Consider the following 22,480-nt stretch of genomic DNA (forward strand, 5'->3'; position numbering starts at 1 on the left):
ATGCTGAAGATTAGATGGGTAGATTGGTTAACTAATGAGGAGGTACTGAATAGAAATGGGGAGAAGAGGAATTTGTGGCACAACTTGACTAGAAGAAGGGATCGGTTAGTAGTACATGTTCTGAGGCATCAAGGGATCACCAATTTAGTATTGGAGGGCAGCGCGGAGGGTAAAAATCGTAGAGGGAAACTAACAGATGAATACACTAAGCAGATTCAAAGGGGTGTAGGTTGCAGTAGGTACTGGAAGACGAAGAAGCTTGCACAGGATAGAGTAGCTTGGACAGCTGCAGTCTCTAGACTGAAGACCATAACAACAGCAACAACACAGGAATAACCACTGAAATGCGTTGTTTTGAATGCAAAATAAATCGCTCAGGCTGTCATAAAGGTCGTCGGTTGCCAGCTAACGAAATGTTATTGCTAGCCTTGTCGCTACGTTTTCCTAAGTAGAAATTCTAATATCTCACTATGACCAGCTTTCCTGGAAGTATACAAACAAAACATCAGCGCCACTTTGTATTTCTCGTACCTCTGGTATCGATTACTACTTTGGCCATAGTCATTGCAATAAACTCAGCACATATTGCCGAGCAAAGTAATAGGTGCATATAGACCGCTTGCACAATGAGGCATGCCTACATGCACTCCTTGTGCTAATTTTTGTGCACGCCCTTATGTTCACGTCCGTCAGCGATTGCGCACGAGGAAAGATTCATCTTGTGGACATACCTTTACGTTGTCAAGTGTTTGCTGTTTCACCACGAGCTGTACGTTGGTGAATTGCGAAAGATGCACAGTGGGACTTGAAACGGTTGTGTGAATAAATAAAATAAACTATCAAAAACCAGATGTTTCATTCTTTTTTACCTCACGTAATGAGACTAATCGGCTACCAAATATGTGCATGAATTTGTCTGTAGCGCGCGTTTATGAAACACTGATACTTCTGTGCATCATTTCAATCACAGCAAGAAACGCGAGATGCATAGGTTATTAGATCTGCGGAACATCTTGACAATCTTGGCAACGGCACAGGTTTCAGCGCTTGTGCTGCACCTGTCCTGATTTACTATTGTACAAAAAAAGTCAGCTTTCATATGCAACTTTTTATTTCTTCATATACGCGTTTTGGAGTTTCACAATGTAATAATCTGAAGATTGGGACTTGTGAAACACCGGAACTAGTCCTCTGAAGCAATAAAAAGTTGCATCTGGGAGCTAACTTTCTTCCGTGTGTAAAGCGGAACATCTATTCCTGACCACACCCCCACCCCCAAATCTGCGCTTCCCAAGTACCAGGGGCCGACGGTCTTACACAAAGTAAACAGACAATAAAATTTAAAAGAAATATAAAAAATTAAAAATTAAAACTGCAAATGTATCTTTTTTCAGATACATCTAATGGAGAATAACTGAAAATAGTACATCATATCCAAAACAAATGACTATTTCCTGCGTCTGTTGGCACCTTTAGTGGACAGTACAAAATGATGTACTGCCGCACATGGAGTAGAGCTAACAACAGCAAGCTTCCCAAATCAAATAACATTGTTTCTTTTTATGTTTTTTGGTCGTCAGTCTATAATGTTTTGCATCTGTGGGACTTTCGAGGTGAATGTAGGGGCTTCTCACACGTCGTATAGGGCCGTGGTCGAAAATGAAGTGGCAACGAAAATGAGTTGGCAACGCTGGCCTACATAGCTCATCATCATCATCATCATCATCATCATTTATTGCCTTATCGGGCCTTTAAGGCCTACAGCAAGAAGAACAAAAGGAAAAGTAAAGACAAAAAGACTTACAAAAGTACTCTATACAGTAGTAAAAGTTACATATGTACATTACAGCTTAAAGAAAAACGAAAAAATAAACAGGGCATTCAATCAAAGGTTTAAAAGGCAAGAGGGATACATTACAGAAACAAAAAAACAAAAAAAAACACACACGCAGTGTCTGTCAATTGCACGAGAGGAGGGAGCTGTTGCAGATGGCAGTCCATCTCATCCGGTCGTTGGCGTCCTCCTCCACGGCTGCTGGTTCCACTTCTTTCAGGATCGTTGTTATCCTATCCTTCCATCGAGTTCTTGGGCGTCCTCTAGGGCGTTTTCCTGTGGGTTGAGAGTGGAGGACTCTGTTTGGAAGGGATCCGTCTGCCCGTAGGATGTGGCCAAACCATTGGAGTCTCTTCTGCGCCAATATTCGTCCAATGTGTGGCTTTCCATACCGCTGGTATGGAAAGCTCACCCATCGAATTCTTTTTGATACTTCGGTATGGTATTGTAGGAAGTCAATGGTCGGTGATAGGGTGCTAAACCAAATTTGCTCTTTGACCTGAAGCTTTGCATTTCTGCGAACAAAGGACTGGGCCTAGACTGTTTGAGCTAGAGTGCTTCAAAATACGGTATTTGGTTGAATAACAATAACGAAATAGGAAACACATCTCATATAGATCGAACCATTTTGTCTGTCTTTAAGTTCGTTTGAAACACCTTACATAAAACTCTATGTTGTCTTGATAAATGTTCAGCTTGTTTTGGTGTCAAATACAGCAGAGAAATTTATACAGCAGAGCTAGCTAATGAAGCAGCTGCTTTCGAATTCCAGTCGAAATAGCTGATGAAGAGTATTTACAAGGTTTCCCTTTTGGAAGCCGTGAGTTAAGAAACACTTATTCAAACGTCGTAATTGCTTGGAGGATATTTATGAACTGCTAACGGGTGAAGCATTTTATGAATGCACTTAGAGCAAATTAAATATGATAAAAACTATAGCATGGATGACAACTGCTAAACTTTACTTCAGTGAGACAGTCAGTGAGTCAATTTTGTAAGTAAGGAAATGCAAAATAAAATTGTAATAAAAATACAATTCCTGTAAAGGGATGTTTCCTCAGCTCTTAATTACAGCCTTCTTTTCTTTTTTTCCATCTAATAAATTATGTGGACCAAATAAATCCGTTCTTTACATTACAACCAATGTAAAATAGTTTATGTAAACAGGATTTGTTTTTATTTCAATTTTTTAGGGTGTTTATAAAAATTCGTAATTTATCAACTAAAATGATACAATTATTTTTTGTGTGCAATATTTTTCATGTATGTATTTAATTCATTTGATATTCTTCAATAATGTTTCATTTTTATTTAACCTCTTTATAAAATTTGCTGAATCTGTGCAGAAAAAAGTTGCAGATAGGTATTCTTATGGGGGGGGGGGGGGGGGGAAGGGCAGGAGAGGGAGGAGGAGCGAGGGCAGCACATCTTTGGCAGATATGCCAGAGGCGCAGGAGCACCTCAGCACAGCTATATGTGCTACATGCATAGCAGAGTCGGTAAAAGAAGATGCATGACATCTGCTGTGAGTCTGGCTCAGCTGCTTCGGCATTTTCCTCAACCAAACACTTAACGTGATATTTTGTATGTCTCTTAAGGGAATGCCCCATGTTGTGGCAGATTTGTAGACGGCTATTGTTTCGCCTGCAGCGCCTCGTATTTCAAATCTGGCAATAGTGCAGGCAACTAGTGGCGGATCCCAGATTTTGGTTTGGAAGAGGCACTATCAAGATAAAACACTAAAAAACCACACAAAATTTTATTTTGCTCGTTTCATGCATGGTGAGTCTTCGCGGGTAACTTTTTTTGCAAAATCTTCCATGGCTTCGACGGACTATAGGCTGCCAGACATATTTTGACGATGATAAATGTCAGCCAAACCGGTCAACCTGTCTTCTGTCATTGCCGTACGTAGGTACGATTTTATTAGTTTAAGCAAAGAGAAGCTGTGCCCCACACTACGTATGGGTAGTTGATAAGAAAGCGAGAAATTGTAAAAGAATTTTTATATTTGGCAAAAACTCATTTGTCTGTTGATGAGCCTGGGCTGCTGCTTGGGAGAGATGTTCCCTGTTTCTCCAACGCTCCTTCCAATGAGGTATTTCTCCCGATAATGAGGGAGGACGAGGTAAGTCGCTGTCACTACCGAATTCAGATATTCTGTTTTTACGATGGCACTTGGTATGAAGGTGGACATGACGAAAATAGAAGAGTGATATGCTCTCGAGAAGCGACTCCTGAACCACCCCAATACAAAATCGATGAAAGGGAGGAATGTATTCAATCTGAAACAAAACACTACGTTATTCTCGTGCTCTAAAGAACATACTGCTAGAGGATACTACTAGGTCTTCGTCATTAAAGGTCTGTAGGCTCTAGTGAGAGAACCATAAGCAATAGCTTTATCCTAGATATGAAATGGCGACAAATATTACCATACATTACAAGGTAAAAAACTTTCATATTATAGTGTGTGGTTGAATTAATACAAGCTAATGACATCAAGGCGTATTCTGCAAAAATGAGGTTAATGTAATTTAAGAGGGTGTGTGACTTAATTACTACGTCTTAGTGGCACCATGGCATATTCTGCAAAACAGCGAAAAATATTAGTCGTGTAGGTGAATTGTGTGACAGACCATCATAATGAACTAATTAAAACAAATTTTGTAGAGTTTACACATGCAGTAGTAAACTACATTCATTGTATCACATGTCATCGTGCTGAACACCCTCCCCCACGTTTGTTCCTATGATGTTTGTTAAATACTGTTAGCAACGAACATTTAAAATACGGAATGAAATTTTTAATGGTTCCTCAATAATACACGGACGTTTTGCCCAGTTTCATTTTCTACAGATGTAGAAAGGATGATCCTTAGTTAAAATCCTTCGTTACAGGAAGTTTGAACAGTTGGGTAAAAGTTGTTTCCAACCGGGAGTGAAAAAGCCAGATGGATACGTATGTTTCTAATCTTACAACTTCAACTGCTTGTTATATTTTACGTCATTTTGAGTCTGCTTACTTTCTAATAAATTCTCACTACCTACTTTAATCCCGTATAACCATGGAAATTAATTTTTCCCAAAATACTCTAACATTACGCAAGAATGAGTTCTTTTTTAAATACATGTGTTAACTAACGTAGTATTACGAAGGACTCTGTCATATGATGTAGACAGCAACTAGCAAACCAAGGAAATGTATCTGAAAATAGAAATCATTTCTCGAACTACATCATGCAGATGATAATTCTAGTTTAGCTATTTTATGGTTACTACCGTTTCCAGTGGGCTATTGCCATTAGTTTAAAGCGACTGGAAAACATAGTGTTATGTGTTTGTATCGTGCAGGAAATGTGTGACAACGGATGAAATGCCTTGACACGTAACATTACTCGTCTTTAAATCCCTCGCGCTTTTCCTTTGCTATAATAAAGTCATACTTCATCTTCAAAAATGGTGATGCAGCCTAACAATTACAGAAATATAACTGCTGGCGACAATAATGTAATTGCACTTTCGAACACAGGAACTGAATGTGAAACTTGCTGTATATCTCGAAGACAGTTATTTTATTAATGGCAAGAATATCGGTAGAACTTTAGTTCTCCAGAGCAATGATCAAAGTGGCCTATAACTTTAATCATCTGCATGATAACAGACTGCATGATAACAGGGACTGTGCACAGACTCATCTCATTTAGTTACTTGTGCGATCTACATATATTTTAGGAATTTGTATGACATTCGGAAATACAACGGTTTCCCGAGACGATCCTCCTTTCTATATATAGGACTATAGTCAGAAATAAGATTTGTAACAGCCACACACCACTATACTATGTGACGTGGAATACAGCATTTTGCTAGACGCGTGTGTGAGAAAGTAATACATGTCACTGCAACATACTCTCCTGGATTTTCCTGTAACCAGTGAACCTCTTCATTATACACAACACCGCTAATGAAGCAGCCGCCACCTAGGGAAGAAATTTAGAGATGTACCGGTATAATGTATTAAAAGTGACTCTTATAACATGGCTCGACAAGTATACTACATCCTTGCACGGTAAAGACAAAAACATAGTGCAAAAAACCCAATCTATCTGCAACAGGAATTATTGACTAACAGATGAAGTGTTCTGATGGCCGCGTAAATAAGTATTCCTCTACGTAACCCACCATTTATCCATACATCTTCCCATGCTTGGAATGCATTTAGCTCAGCAATATGATCAGAATGCCTACCATAAGCGAAATGCTTTTTTCTTGATGACGATTGTTCGTACCGGTAGCAAAAACTTCCTGCAAGGTGGAGGTGCTGCCAGCCATATTTGCTAATGCATTATCGCAAGTAGACATGTTACTCTGTCTTATTCAGTCAGCAGCTTATCAAGGACCCGACCCCAGTAAGTCTGTTGACGAATCACAAATACGGTAGTGTTGGAGGCTGTGTAATCGATTTTCATGTAGTTTATGACACCACCAGAAACAAATGTTCGTTAAATGTAATTATTGCACATGTTTAAAAGGAACTCTGCAATGTATCTCAAAGCGGCTGTCGATAAACCAACGTATTAATTTAATTTTCCTGACGTTCACGTTGTGGGACGTGTATGGAATGAAGTAATACGTCCCAGTTGTACAGGCACTTTTTACGAACGAGCCTTGGTACATATTTGACAGTATTATGGAGAAGAATATCATGGAATAAGAAAAATATGCTTCTCCAGCTTTAATGTTGCCCTTAAATACATATAAAGGGTGAGTCACGTAAGACGTAAAACCCCTTTTATTTCGTGCACCTTTCCAGATATCGAAAGAGGTTTGCAATAGTGGAGAGTACGATAAGTGGCATGTAGTTTGGTATATGGTTAACAGTATTAACGCTCGTATCAAAATGGCTCTGAGCACTATGGGACTCAACTGCTGAGGTCATTAGTACCCTAGAACTTAGAACTAGTTAAACCTAACTAACCTAAGGATATCACAAACATCCATGCCCGAGGCAGGATTCGAACCTGCGACCGTAACGGTCTTGCGGTTCCAGATTGCAGCGCCTTTAACCGCACGGCCACTTCGGCCGGCAACGCTCGTATCGATCGAGATGTTGAAGCAACTACGATTTTTTAAATAATATGTTATACTTTTTTCAACAGCATCCCAAAGTGCTTGGAAGATGAGTAGAGTAATATAATGCTTATTAATGTTAAGGTTGAAGCGCTTCGCAGAAGACTCCGAGAATCATTCTAAAACCGAAAGAGAACTCGGCCGGAATCGGCTATTTCGCTGTAAACAGGCTCATGCCAGGCTACATCATTGTATCAAGCCTTTCGACTATTTATTTGTTTGCACTGCAGAAGTCATTTCTGCTTCAATATTCCTTGCTTGCAGACATGTACACCAATGAGAAATTAGACGTGCTACATTTATACGCCGAATGTTGGCACGAGACGTATTGCCAGGGAATGTGCGATCAGACAGAGGATTGTCATTTGCGTCTAGCATCAACATAAGGCTCACACTTATCGTCTGTTACATTAGGCACTCGGAGGACATAATTTCGAAAATCGTACAGAAGTTTTTTATTTGCTCTGCATCGCATGGGAGACGACACTAAGTTTTCTAACGTCTGCTGTTTGCTGACGAAGCAACATTTATGAACCACGGTAATGCAAATTTACATCAAATGCACTGCTTGGTAGCTGAGAATCAACGCTGGATTCATCAGGTACAACAACAACGACGATGAAGCTAAACCTATCTTGCAGCATCATAGGAAATTCCATTGTGGGACCTTACTTCATCCCAGGTATGTTAAATGGAAATACGTACGCACACTTTCTTACGAATTTCTAGATGCTGTTCTAGAAGAGGTACCACTGGGTAAGCAATTGTGTTAGTGGTTCCGATGTGACGGTTGCTCATCTCACTCTTTCCGTGTTGCAACGCAAATACAGTAGGTAAAGTTTCCTGACCGTTGGATAGCACGGAATGTTGCAGTACAGTGGCTTGCTGGGTCTCTTTATTCGACTCCTCTTGATTTCTTTCTCTGGGAAGCACTGAAATATACAGTCTATCATGAAGCTCCAGCTATACCAGATGATATGTGCCGTCGAATAGCGGCAGCACGGAAAGGACGTATTATACGATGTGCTTTAATATGTTCATCTATCTCTCAAACGGCGATTGCAAATGTACCTTGCAGCCAATGGTAAACGATCTGAACACATGCTTAAGTAAAGTGTAAAAATACATTTCGTTATGAAAAGTATCTGTTTTGTCGTTGACATGCCTGTGGTCAATCATTTTGAATAGATTGTTTAGTTCACTTGAAGTGTATTCCGTCTAATTACAATTCCGAGTGATGCCGGCCGTAGTGGCCGAGCGGTTCTAGGCGCTACAGTCTGGAACCGCGCGACCGCTACGGTCACAGGTTCGAATCCTGCCTTGGGCATGGATGTGTGTGATGTCCTTAGGTTGGTTAGGTTTAAGTAGTTCTAAGTTCTAGGGAACTGATGGCCTCAGAAGTTAAGTCCCTTAGTACTCAGAGCCATTTGAACCATTTGAACAATTCCAAGTGGTATTTATAGACAAATTTGTCCGACAGCAGGTGGTTTACTTTAAGAAGCATTTAGACGTCTCCAGTTAAAGATAGGGCAGTTATTTTTTTCTGTTATTCCGAATCTAAGAAAGTTAATGCAGTAGTTTCCCGTGTATCGTCAATTACATAGCTTCTATCGACGAACTGATGAGATTGGTTAAACTTGCATCGAGTGCGCTGCTTTCTTATGGCTACTGTATAACTTATTTTGTGTCTCCTTTTACTAAAACAAACATTAATGCACAAAAAGGTACTCACTGTGGCAAGTTTGTCGAATCGTGCAAATAGATCGTTGAGTACGCGAACTAGTTCTTGCGCGCTGCATTGGCTCGCCAAAGCTGCAAACAAAACAGAGTCGTTAGAATGATTGCACGACATAGCAGTCCCTTGATAACATAAATGTACACCGAAGTAACGTACAATAATCTGTATAACATTTGCAATCGCTTACGTATTTCCACCAGGTTATGTTATGCAAGACCGTGCAAGAGCAAATACCGCCAAGGCGACAGAATTAAGTGAGAAGGGCAGCGAGGCGGGTTCTTGTTCGAAAATCGCTGACTTTCTGGTGCTAGAGTACAGCTGAGGCGTCTCCACGTGTTGTACGTATTCAGCGTCGCCACGCATCATGTTATACACTACAGAAATATAATCGATTATACTGACTGACAGTTATTGCTATTATTACAAATAACAAAGGCCTACTGGGGGTCTACATCTACATCCATAGTCCGCAAGCCACCTGACGGTGTGTGGCGGAGGGTACCTTGAGTACCTCTATCGATTCTCCCTTCTATTCCAGTCTCGTATTGTTCGTGGAAAGAAGGATTGTCGGTATGCCTCTGTGTGGGCTCTAATCTCTCTGATTTTATCCTCATGGTCTCTTCGCGAGATATACGTAGGAGGGAGCAATATACTGCTTGACTCCTCGGTGAAGGTATGTTCTCGAAACTTCAACAAAAGCCCGTACCGAGCTACTGAGCGTCTCTCCTGCAGAGTCTTCCAATGGAGTTTATCTATCATCTCCGTAACGCTTTCGCGATTACTAAATGATCCTGTAACGAAGCGCGCTGCTCTCCGTTGGATCTTCTCTATCTCTTCTATCAACCCTATCTGGTTCGGATCCCACACTGCTGAGCAGTATTCAAGCAGTGGGCGAACGAGCGTACTGTAACCTACTTCCTTTGTTTTCGGATTGCCTTTCCTTAGGATTTTTCCAATGAATCTCAGTCTGGCATCTGCTTTACCGACGATCAACTTGATATGATCATTCCATTTTAAATCACTCCGAATACGTACTCCCAGCAGCTCGTGGTCGTTCTCGCTTCCCACGCCCGGGTTCCCGGGTTCGATTCCCGGCGGGGTCAGGGATTTTCTCTGCCTCGTGATGGCTGGGTGTTGTGTGATGTCCTTAGGTTAGTTAGGTTTAAGTAGTTCTAAGTTCTAGGGGACTGATGACCATAGATGTTAAGTCCCATAGTGCTCAGAGCCCAGATAATTTATGGAATTAACTGTTTCCAGTTGCTGACCTGCTATATTGAAGCTAAATGATAAGGTATCTTTCTTTCTATGTAGTCGCAGCACACTACACTTGTCTACATTGAGATTCAGTTGCCATTCCCTGCACCATGCGTCAATTCGCTGCAGAGCCTCCTGCATTTTAGTACCATTTACCACTGTTACAACCTTTCGATATATCACAGCATCATCCGCAAAAAGCCTCAATGAACTTCCGATGTCATCCACAAGGTCATTTATGTATATCGTGAATAGCAACGGTCCCACGACACTTTCCTGCGGCACACCTGAAATCACTCTTACTTCGTAAGACTTCTCTCCATTGAGAATGACATGCTGCGTTCTGTTATCTACGAACTCTTCAATCCAATCACACAATTGGTCTGATAGTCCATATGCTCTTACTTTGTTCATTAAACGACTGTGGGGAACTGTATCGAACGCCTTGCGGAAGTCAAGAAACATGGCATCTATCTGTGAACCCGTATCTATGGACCTCTGAGTCTCGTGGACGAATAGCGCGAGCTGGGTTTCACAAGATCGTCTTTTTCGAAACCGATGCTGATTCCTACAGAGTAGATTTCTAGTCACCAGAAAATTCATGGTGCTCGAACATAATACGTGTTCCAAAATTCTACAACTGATCGACATTAGAGATACAAGTCTATAGTTCTGCACATCTGTTCGACGTCCTTTCTTGAAAACGGGGATGACCTGTGCCCTTTTCCAATCCTTTGGAACGCTACGCTCTTCTAGAGACCTACGGTACACCGCTGCAAGATGGGGGGCAAGTTCCTTCGCGTACTCTGTAAAATCGAACTGGTATCCCATCAGGTCCAGCGGCCTTTCCTCTTATGTACAATAACAGCTTTGGACAAAGTTTTCAGTCAGAACAGTGGTACCAAGTTTCTCTACAAGGTTTATAGACTATATTTCCTGTAATAAACTGTTACAACACCATTTCTAATAAAAATACACGACACGCGCAACGTAGCCAAAAGACAGGCACCTTATTAGGAAGGAAGAAGGTGTTAAATTTTAGGAAGGAAGGTAGAAACTGTTCGATTTTAAGAAGGAAGAAGGTGTCTTATTACAATATGTCATTCAAACTGAACAACAATATGTTTTCTTCACACATATTCATGAGATGCTCACGAAATGACCAACCCGGGTAACAGAGAGAGATGACATCTTCAGAGAAGATGATAGAGTCGATATTTCGATAATAAATAAAATAATTTATCATTTATTGCATTATATGTAAGGTACCATCTTGGAAGCTCCATGGAGCTTTAAATCGAATGTTTCTGCTTCTAAAGTGTCTGTACAACTTAATTCATACATATCGTAAAATTTAAGACCTCTATGAAGCTTCGAACAAAATGAAGTTGTGTTACATGTAAGATACTGCGTACATTGCAAGCAAATTAAATATTTCCGCAAGAAAATTGTCTCTATTACACAAATAAATTGTAGGTAAGAGGACGACAGAAGTTTAATCGCATTAAATTCTTGCAAACACATAAAAATTGGCTGCACACAGGTGCTACTGCTCATCTGTCTAATAGCTTAAAATCACTATGTTTAAAAAATAGTCAAATTTTCCACATTCTCAGCAAGTAAATTAAATAATTCTGCACTTAAATTGTCTGTATAAATTATTAAAATACACGCAACATTAAATTCATCTGGAACAGTACTGCATATTTAACTTATAACTTCTAGTGATACAACAAAATTTATAATCCAGTAATACCTAACAATTAATGCATGACGCCTCCAGGCAACAATATTCTAATATAGTAAAGAGGGAGTAGTAAGTTGCCCCCCTCCCCCCCCCCCCCCTCATTAGCTAACATCGATCAAGCGTTAGAAGGCTTATTAAGAACCAACAACAGATAGTACATAATGATTAACACCGAATGTTTAACACATAACAGCTGCAGTCAACAACATTATATTACAGAAGGAGTACAGTTTTCTCTTCCAGTAGCTGACATCCATCTGGTGTTAGAATACTACATTAACACTCAGTATAATCTAACACATAACAGGTAAGGCCTATTTGTTAATGCATAATTCATTAAGCTTCCAAGCAACAACATTTTAACACATTACAGAGGGAATACAGTTTTTCCTCCTTCAAAAACTGGCATCTAGCTGTATTTGAGATATCTTAAGTCAGCAGTCCACATGTGTGTGTTTTAGCAAGTGTGTATGTGAGTTCGCTTTGGCAGTGAGCATTACAAACACTTTCTAGCATATCACTAGCTTGGTGGAGATATCCAGATCACTATTGATTGCTAAAGAAACGCGGTGGAGAGAACAAAAAGAGCGCCAGTATTAATGTACTTCTTCACGTAGACTATGGATAAAAATGTGGAAAATATGGGAAAAAAGGAATAAAAATGGGGATACGGCATATTCTGTATTTATAACGAGTGAGTAATCGAAATTTGTGGCACAAGCACCTGTTATATAGGAGAGTAATCAAATCCTAACAAACATTCAGAAATCAGAAGCCTTATACAGAAGGAATAATCGGAATTGGTGGTCTCTCGCCTAGCGCAAAGTCCCAAACGACTAGAAAAAAGTGTAGGTGCCTCCTGTACGTAAGAAGGGTTAAAGATTAGATCCGCAAAATTACAGATCAATATTCTTGACATCGGTTTGCAGCAGTATTCTTGAACATATTCAGAGTTCGGTTTATTGGAAACCAAAAAGATTATGTCTAGAATCAACACGGTTTTAGAAAGCATCGCTCATGCAGAACTCAGTTTGCTCTCTTCTAGCATGACATACTGCGACTTATGGATTAAGGGCAACAAGCGGATTCTATATTTCTCGATTTCCTAAGGCATTTGACACGGTGCCCACTGCAGACCTAACAAAGGTATGAGTATATGGAATAAGTTCTCAGGTATCCGAGTGGCTGGAGGACTTCTTAATAGAATTCAGTATGTTGTCCTTGATGGTGGGTGCTCATCAGAGATAAGTGTATCAATAGAAGTGCCGCAGGACCACTATTATTTTCTGTATACATAATCGATCTGACGGGCGGGGTGGGCAACAATCTGTTCAAATGGTTCAAATGGCTCTGAGCACTAGGGGACTTAACTTCTGAGGTCATCAGTCCCCTATAACTTAGAACTACTTAAACCTAACTAACCTAAGGACACCACACACATCCATGCCCGAGGCAGGGCTCGAACCTGCGATCGTAGCGGTCGCGCGGTTCCAGACTGAAGCGCCTAGAACAGCTCGGACACACCGGCCGGCCAACAATATGTGGTTATTTACTGATGATGTTGTGGTGTTCGTGAAGGTGTCGTTGTTGAGCTGACTTAGACAAAATTTGTTATTGGTGTGATGGATGGCAGCTAGCTCTGAACGTAGAAAAATGTATGTTAAAATGGTTGAGTAGGAAAAACCAACCAATAACGTTCTAGTACAGCATTAGTAATGTGCTGCTTCACACTGTCACATCGTTTAAATATATACGTGTAACGTTGCAAAGTGATAAGAGGTGGAACGAGCATTTAGGGACTGTAGTTGGGAAGGTGCCGGTCGACTTCGGTTTATTGGGAGAATTTCAAGAAAGTGTCGTTCATCTGTAAAGGAGACTCCATATAAAACGATTCTTGAGTACTGCTCGAGTGTTTAGTATCTACAACAGATCAGATTAAAGGAAGACATTGAAGCAATTCAGAGGCGGGCTCCTAGATATGTTATTAGTTGGTTCTAACAACACGTAAGTATTACGGAAATGCTTCAGGGACTCAAATGGAAATCTGCGGAGGGAAGGCGACGTTCTTTTAGAAGAATACTATTAAAAAAATTCAGAGAACAGGCATTTGAAGGTGATTGCCGAACGAATGTGCTGCCGCCAGCATAGGAGAAATTACGGCTCACACAGAGGCGTATAGACAGTCGTTGTTCTCTCGGTCTATTTGCGAGTGGAACAGAAAAGGACAACCTTGGTGGCTTACAGAGCATAAATGTAGATGTAAATGAAAGTGGCAGGACTTTTAATGTAGCCACTAGATAGATGCAGGGGAGAGATGACACCGCATAAATGTAATATTACTAGTGGAAAGAAAGTATATTGTAGAGAAAGACATGGTCTCAATATAAAACTGCTATATTCCCTACAAGTGGATAATACTGCATCAGCAATAGGTATATTGGAAAAAATTAACAGAGAAGTCTGGGAACCATGTAAATTAAATACAAAAATCCAATGGCTATGTCATATAAAGCGGAGTTGGAGGATGTTACAATGAATGTTCTAATGGATCAAATGCCTTGGCTACTGCATCAGCTTTGTGAATATCAAGCAAGACTTTGAAGGAATCGTTTTAACAAAATAGATCTGTGTGACTACTTAATATAAAATCACAACTTATGAGTATGCAAGAGGAAAGTAGTAATGTTATTCACAATCCATATTACACCTATAAAACGTGATGAGATGGCTAACATGGATGATACAAGTATTACATAAACTTTGCTAAGTATTTTCTTTTCAAATTGCATAACAGTAATTGCAATACGTTCCCTGCTATGAGATTCTGTTGTGGCATGAACTGGTAGGCATCTATTCGTTTTCTAAACTGCTAGTTCCATTAATAAGCATTTATAGAGAAAAACTTGCTAACATGTGCTAAGTCCTGTAACTTTGAGTCGTTTTATTAATGTTAGATTAGTGGAATGTGATTTGTGAGATACTCTTTATTTGAGTTCTGAATGCTGTGATATTCTCTCCCAAAACATGCGAGCTGTAAGCCATATGTTCCTGGAATCGTAAAAATATTTGGGTGCTATATGAAGTGGAATAAGTGCTTATAAAAGTAATAAGCATGGTTCACGTATTGATACTACTAGAAGACATTGAAGACTAACCAGACTGATGCACTGTGAGGCTTATACGTACATGTGCTGTGCAGGTGCTGTCCACCAAATCCTTCTCAAACGAAATTAAGGCGTTGATATATATCAACGGGGACAGGTGAAAATGTGTGCCTGCACCGGGACTCGAACCCATGATCTCCTGCTTACATGGCAGGCGCTCTATCCATGTGAGCCACCGAGGGCACAGAGGATAGTGCAACTGCAGGAACTATCTCACGCACGCCTCCCGCAAGACCCACATTCTCACCTTGTATGGCCACAAACTACATTCATAGTGTCCCTACCCAACTCACTCATTACTCGTGGAAGACACTCTTACCAAGTCCCGTAAGAGTTTGAGTAATATGTGTGCATCCGCACAGAAGAAGAGTGTCATGACCAGTATTACCAGAACATATGGATATGGTGTCTGTTCTTTCCGACATGTCCATATAAGTATATAGTTCTGGCATTTATCAATATATCAGAAAACTGTTGAATTTAATCTACCACACACAGAAAAATTCTATACCAGGTGATTTTCCGAGTATAGATCATATATATGTGGCACTATTGTTGTTAAGCAATTTGTTAGCTGGGAAGTAATTTCAGCTCGTAAGTTGCTCATATTATGGCTTCACTTCTGGTTGTTAGTGTTAAAACTAGAATATATACCGACACTACAGATAAAAATTGCATTACATGTTTGGTGGAACCGTGATGTTTTTGGTGTGTGAGTCAGGTGCTGCTAGCCTACTGCTCTAACAGGAGGAACAGATAACAGTACACGTTTCACTGTGCTATGCTAATGTCAATATGCTGAAGTAAAAATGCCTAATCTATAATTATTTATCATTTGCATAACACGGATAACACGTTTTGGGAAATGATCCACGTTTCCAAGTGTATCTTTCGTCAGTCTGAGACCCTTACCAGGTTGTATTAACAGAACTGGGATGTAATTATCGAGCAACCTACCTCAAACTTATGTTCCCTAAAAAAAAGTGACAAAGTGGAGTTTTGCGAGAACTACTTTGTCATTCTTTGTTAGATATTGGTCGTCACTGAGTTGCAATATAGTATTCTAACATCAGATGGCTGTATTCCATCTGTAACATGTTATATTGTTGTTGCTTGAATGAGTACAGGATTATCCACTAACCATTAGACACTAGGCGTCAGGCATTAGGTGTTGCTGACTCTTAATCTAGTATAGTAACACTAGACGAATGTCAGCTAGACGAGGGGAAACCTGTACTCCCCCTTTAATATATTATAATGTTGTTTCCTGGTGTCGTTACGCATTAGGCGTTAGGTGTTAGTGTATCATATATTGTACTGTTTCACTAAATGGTGTGAGTTAAATTTACGTTAGTGCTCTAGACGAGACGAATTAAATCCTGTGTGTATTCTAAGAAGTCATAAAGACAATGTAGACATGAAAATATTTAATTTATCTGCAAATAGTGTGAAACTTTTTGCGGTTGTTTTTTAGATGTGGAGCATTTTAAGCTATACAATATATCTGCAGTAGTGCCCATGTGAAAACAATTTTTCGTATTTCGGTGAATTTAATGCGATGAAACTGCTGTCGTTTGCTAATCTACAGTCTATTTGTCATAGAGACAAATTAGGGGTGCGAGTATTTAACTTGCTTGCAAAGTGCGCGAAATCTTACATATAATACTTTATTTATCTCGAATTTTTGTAGTGGTCTTATATATTACGATAAGCATGCGATCTGTATATCTTTTAATAAGTTGTATTGGCACTTTAAAAGCGGAAACATTTAGTTTAAGGCCCCACAGAGCTTGCAAGTGAAGTGCCATGGCTCACTTTACACAACCTGGAGTCATGAGAAGTACATTGTGGATGTTCGGCTTCGTTTGCTGTGAGATCTGCTAATTTTTTTGCTGCAAACTTTTTATCTAGATGTCGAAATATCGCTGGTCTGTATATAAAGGTGAGTTATCTGACTGATTTGTTTTTATAGAAACGAAATGTAAATGTAACGTAGAGACTGAAGCCACATGGTAAACATGCTAGTGAAAAGCAGTTAGTTATCTACAGGAAATGTGTATTGCCATTAATTTAATAATATTTTTCAGATGACAGACTAGTGTTCTGTCCCAGGGTGCTCAAGCAATTACAGATCCAGTGGCGATAAAAGGTCTGTCACCGTGTTCCGGTTCCCAGCAGTTACGGATATGTACTGTGAATCGTTAAAAGCAGATATGTGGCCTGTGCTAAGCTTTCCGAAGAAGGACGGATATGTACTGTGAATCATTAAAAGCAGATCTGTGGCCTATGCTAAGCATTTCGAAGAAGGGGATGGTAATAAACTTTGGTACTTCAAAGATGTGGTAGGAAACGAGAAGAAATACCCAAGAGCTCGACCAAGGTTAAGACACCGTGCAATACGAAGAATTTTCGCCAATCTATCGCATTAGATGACATTAGATCAGTACTTGTTCCATAGATCATGAATACGGCACTTCGTAATAATGTGAAACGTGTCAGGTTAACAAAAGGTGTCTATACAAGATATTGCATTACACAAAATATTACATGACACTTAATCTTAATATTTTTTTTGTGTGGGTAGGGGGGGGGGGGTTGAATTACCCACTTACTACATCCAAAAATTCATCTAATAAGTAATTTCCTTTTAAATGCTATATGGCTATCTGTCAGACTTTTGATGTTATTAGGTAAGTGGCCAAAGACTTTTGTGGCAGCATAATTTACCCCTTTATGAGCCAAAGTTAGATTTAACCTTGAGTAGTGAAGATCATCCTTTCTCCTAGTCTTGTAGCCATGTACACTGCTATTACTTTTGAATTCGTTCAGATTGTTAATAACAAATTCCATAAGTGAATATATATATTGTGAGGCTACAGTGACGATCCGTAGCTCTATAAATAAGTGTCTTCAGGATGATCTTGAATGAGCTCCAGCAATTATTCTGATTACACGCTTTTGTGCAATGAACACCCTTTTACTCAATGATGAGTTACCTCAGAATATGATGCCATATGAAAGCAGAGAATGAAAATAGGCGTGGTAAGCTAATTTACTGAGATGTAAATAGCCACAATTTGCAATGACCCTAATAGCATAAGTAGCTGAACTCAAACGTTTCAGCAGATCTTCAGTGTGTTTTTTCCAGTTCAACCCTTCATCAGTGCATACACCTAGAAATTTTGAATATTCTATCTTAGCTACCGATTTCTGGTCGAAGTCTATATTTATTAATGGTGTCGTTCCATTTACAGTGTGGAACTGTATATACTGTGTTTTGTCAAAGTTCAATGAGAGCCCATTTGCAGAGAACCACATAGTGATTCTTGAAAAACATCATTTAAAATTTAATCAGTTAATTCTTGTCTGTTGGGTGTGATAGCTATACTTGTGTCATCAGCAAAAGTACCAGCTTTGCATCTTTGTGAATATAGAATGGCAAGTCATTAATATATATTAAGAACAGCAGAGGACCAAAGACCGAACCTTGCAGCACCCCATTCTTGATTGTTCCTTACTTTGAGAAATCACCAGTTTTTTGCGTATTATGTGAACCGCTTATTTCAACTTTCTGCACTCTTCCAGGTAGGTATGATTTAAACGAATTGAGCGCTGTCCCATTCATATCACAGTACTTGAGCTTATCTAGAAGTATTCCATGATTTACACAGTCAAAAGCCTTTGAGAGATCACAAAAAATCCGGTTACTCAGAGCATTTAATATTTCATTAGTGAAAGTATATATAGCATTTTCCGTTGAAAAACCTTTCTGGAAACCAAACTGACATTTTGTTAAAACTTAATTTTTACAAAGGTGTGAAGTTACTGTACAATACATTACTTTTTCAAGAATTTTGGATAAGGCAGTCAGAAGAGGGATTGGGCGGTAGTTGTTGACATCAGACGTATCCCCTTTTTTATGCAGTGGTTTAACAATGGCATACTTCAGTCTATCTGGGAAAATACCCAGCTTCAGAGAGCTATTACATATGTGGCTAAGAATCCCACTTATCTCTTGGGAACAAGCTTTTATTATCGTGCTGGAAATGCCATCAATTCCATATGAGCTTTTATTTTTGAGAGAATTTCAGAAGGAGAGGTGGGTGGAATTTCAAGTGTATCAAATGGTGTGGGTAAGGCCTCTTCCATTAACTGCCTTGCTTCTTCTAATGAACGTTTAGATCCTACTTTCTCTACAACATTTAAAAATGATTATTCAAAATGTTTTCGTCTTCTGGCTTGTTGTTTGTCAAGTTTTCATTTACTTTGATCGTAATGCCATCATCCTGTACTCTTGGTTGTCCTGTATCCCTTGTAATAATATTCCAAGTTGTTTTGATTTTGTTATCAGAGGTATTAATCTCAGACATGATGCACATGCTTCTGAAATTTTGAATAACTTTTCTTAATGTAGCACAGTAGTTTTTATAATATTTGGCTGTGTCTAGGTCATTATTCTTTCTTATTGTAATATACAGTTCCCTTTTGTGGTTACAAGATATTTTTGTTCCTTTAGTAAGACAAGGTTTTTTGTGTGGTTTCTTATAATTAGATTTAACTACTTTCTTGGGGAAACAGTTTTCAAATTGTCTTACAAGTTTATCATGAAATAAATTATATTTTAAATTAGCATCGGGTTCCTTGTACACCTCATCCCAGTCTAACTGCTGAAGATTTTCCCTGAAATTTCTAATTTTTGAGTCATTAATTGAACACACAACTTTGGAGGGTAGTTTTGAATTACTGAATGGTGCTATGTCATATACTGTAATTAGCTGAGCACCATGATCAGAAAGGCCATTCTCAACAGGACGAGAATTTATATTTTTAAATTTATCTTGGTCTATAAAACTGTTATCTATCTGTCTTTTACTACCCGAGTAGGAAAATTAATGACAGATGTGAAATTGAAAGAACCGAGCAAGACTTCCAGGTCATTCTTCCTATTACAGTCTTTGAATGAATCAACATTGAAGCCCCCACAAATAATAATTTGCTTTTCCCTATCTAACAGACAGCGCAACAAGGCATCCAAGTTTTCCAGGAATAAATGAAAGTTTCCTGAAGGGGACCTATATAGTATTACAATTATAAACGAGCCGTCCTGCAGTTTAAGTTGACTGGAACATGCCTATATATGTTGCTCTAGACAAAACTTTTTTGTATCTAAGCTTTTTACACAGTGATAACTTTTGACATATATGGCAACTCCTCCTCTCACGTTATTCTCTCTGCTCATATGTGCAGCTAGTTTATAACCACTGATATTTACCTTTTCCATATCAGACACGATGTGATGTTCAGACAGGCATAGTATATCTATTGCATTATCAGATTCAATGTCATCTGAACAAACCAGGAGCTCATCTACTTTATTCTTCAATCCTGGAATATTTTGCTGAAACATGGTAACATTATTTTTTACTTTACTTTTGTGAGAATCTACTTTTTTCTTTAATCCACCAATATTTTGGTTAAATATGGTAACATTATTATTTACTTTACTCTTGTGAGAATCTTGTGAGTTTTGGATCTCTTTAGCACCTGCCTGCCTGAACTTCTCATTGGACACTGATATTAGTCTAAAAAAGAGGTACAGCCATGAGTACTAGTATCCCCCCTTATGGATTTCGCTAACAACCCTGCCAGTTTACACTTTCCTTTCCTATTGAAGTATGATTATTTAAACAAACCCTCTGAATATGACTCTAGAAAAGATCCAGATGAAAAAAGCAAGAGAAATGAGGAGAGGCTTGCAGAAGTTGTTGTTGAAAGTTTTAAAGACTTGTGCGAAAATATAGGGAGAATTGCGTGAAGTGACATGTGGTGCCATGCTGTAATTAACGATGCTATATGTTTCTATATGATATCAGTGGAAGGCATTCCAAAAGTTCAAGTTAATGTATGGATTGACAATTGTGTAAATACTCAATTGTGTATTGGCCCACGATTTGAAATGGATAGACTTGAAAATAACTCTGTGGTCACAGCTAGAGAAAATTCTACAGACGTACATAACCATTGAAACATGCAGTGAAAGTAGTGAGCATGATTGTGTCACAAAAGTAAAAGACTTTTTTGCATATCTGGAGCAAACTTTTACCGATGACAATGGAAACAGCACTTGTGTCAGTTTCTTGTGTGAACAAATTATGTTGTGTAGTCTGAAAAGAAAAGGTACTTGGCCAATTTGTTGCTATACTCTTCCTTTATATTTGAACACTCTAGTGCAGCATACACTGCTTGTCATTGACTGTCTTCAGTATCTAACAAATCCAAAGCAAATACAAATACTTATTGCTTCTTTAAAAATATCGGCAGGAAATAAGTCAAGACTGTAGCAGCTAGATTGCCTGAAGAGGAAAAAATATGTATTTCACAGTTGGCTGAAAGTCATATTAATCCAAAATTTCAGTTCAAAGGAGGTATTATAACTGGTGTTGCTGAGAACACATTAAGAACTGAAGCTACAACAGTTCAGCTTTTACAGTGCATGGAGCATGAAAGAAATTGTTTCATTGCATCCAGTGAAAAATATGTCTGGACGGAAGGTATATGAAAAAACAAACACTTGCAGTTTTGCAACTTGTAATGTCTTGTGGATTTAAAGTCATAATTATAATCTGTGACAACAGTGCTGTAAGAAGAAACTTGTTCATGAAAGTGACAGAAAACTCTGAAAGCAGTTATTGCTTCCATTTTTCTTTTGACAGTAAAGATAACGTCTTATACGTCATACTTTCACTAAGCATTTGTTTAAGAACGTAAGAAACAATTGGATAAACTTAGCAGATGCAGAGGTTTTAGAAGCTAAGTTTTAGGATTTGGTGAAATTATACAAAACACAATGAAGGGATATCTCCATTATAAAACCAGCTCCAAATCTCAATTACAAAAATGTATATCCCACTGCCATTGAAAGTCAAAATATAAACTTGGCAGACAATGTTTTTCATGACAAAACTGTTACTGCTTTGATGTGGTTTGAAGTGCAGAGTGAGGATACAGCCAAGTTCGTACAAATAATTACACACTAGTGGAAGGCAGTCAGTGTGAGAAACTATATTCATGGTTTTGTTTGTAATGATTCTAGGTTATAGTTTTTGGAATATTTTAAATGTTTTTTTAAGCAGGTGATAGTCATTAAATGTAAAGGGTTCATCACTTTGAGACACACGAAGATTTGTTCCACCTAATAAAGCTCTTCTTTACATAATACAGTTATGTTTTAATAATTTGAAAAGGCAGTTTTTTCTAACTGGAGAGTTTCAGACTGATAATTTAGAAGCAAGATTTTGATTGTACAGACAACTGTCTAGAGCAAATTCTCACATCTCGTACACTAAATTTTGGAATCTGGAAAAAAATCATGTCAAGAATTTACTTGGTTTGTGGTCTTCATGTCAGGAAGCATTTCTTTCAGCCACCAGATTTAGAATGATGGTTTTGCAATGGTCCAGTCTGATTCTGGTGATGTGGATAACTGCATTTTTCTAGCGAACTCAGAATTTGAAAATTCATGTATCAAAGTAATGTACGAAGATGATATAGCTACTAATAATCCTGCTATTGTTTATGTTTGTGGATATGTAGCACAGAAGGCTTTACAA

At 38.8% G+C, this 22,480-nt stretch overlaps 1 protein-coding gene across 1 annotated transcript in view; it reads right to left on the reverse strand.

Annotated features, from left to right (window-relative positions):
* Positions 1-22,480, reverse strand: part of LOC126458343 (adenylyl cyclase 78C-like) — a 788,789-nt gene that overhangs the window by 147,941 nt on the left and 618,368 nt on the right. Inside the window, exon 7 of the mRNA XM_050095308.1 lies at positions 8,700-8,779. Coding sequence (XP_049951265.1) covers positions 8,700-8,779 — 80 coding nt within the window. The remainder of the gene's footprint in view (positions 1-8,699; positions 8,780-22,480) is intronic.

This window comes from Schistocerca serialis, chromosome 2 (assembly GCF_023864345.2).
Source record: "Schistocerca serialis cubense isolate TAMUIC-IGC-003099 chromosome 2, iqSchSeri2.2, whole genome shotgun sequence".
NCBI lineage: Eukaryota > Metazoa > Arthropoda > Insecta > Orthoptera > Acrididae > Schistocerca > Schistocerca serialis.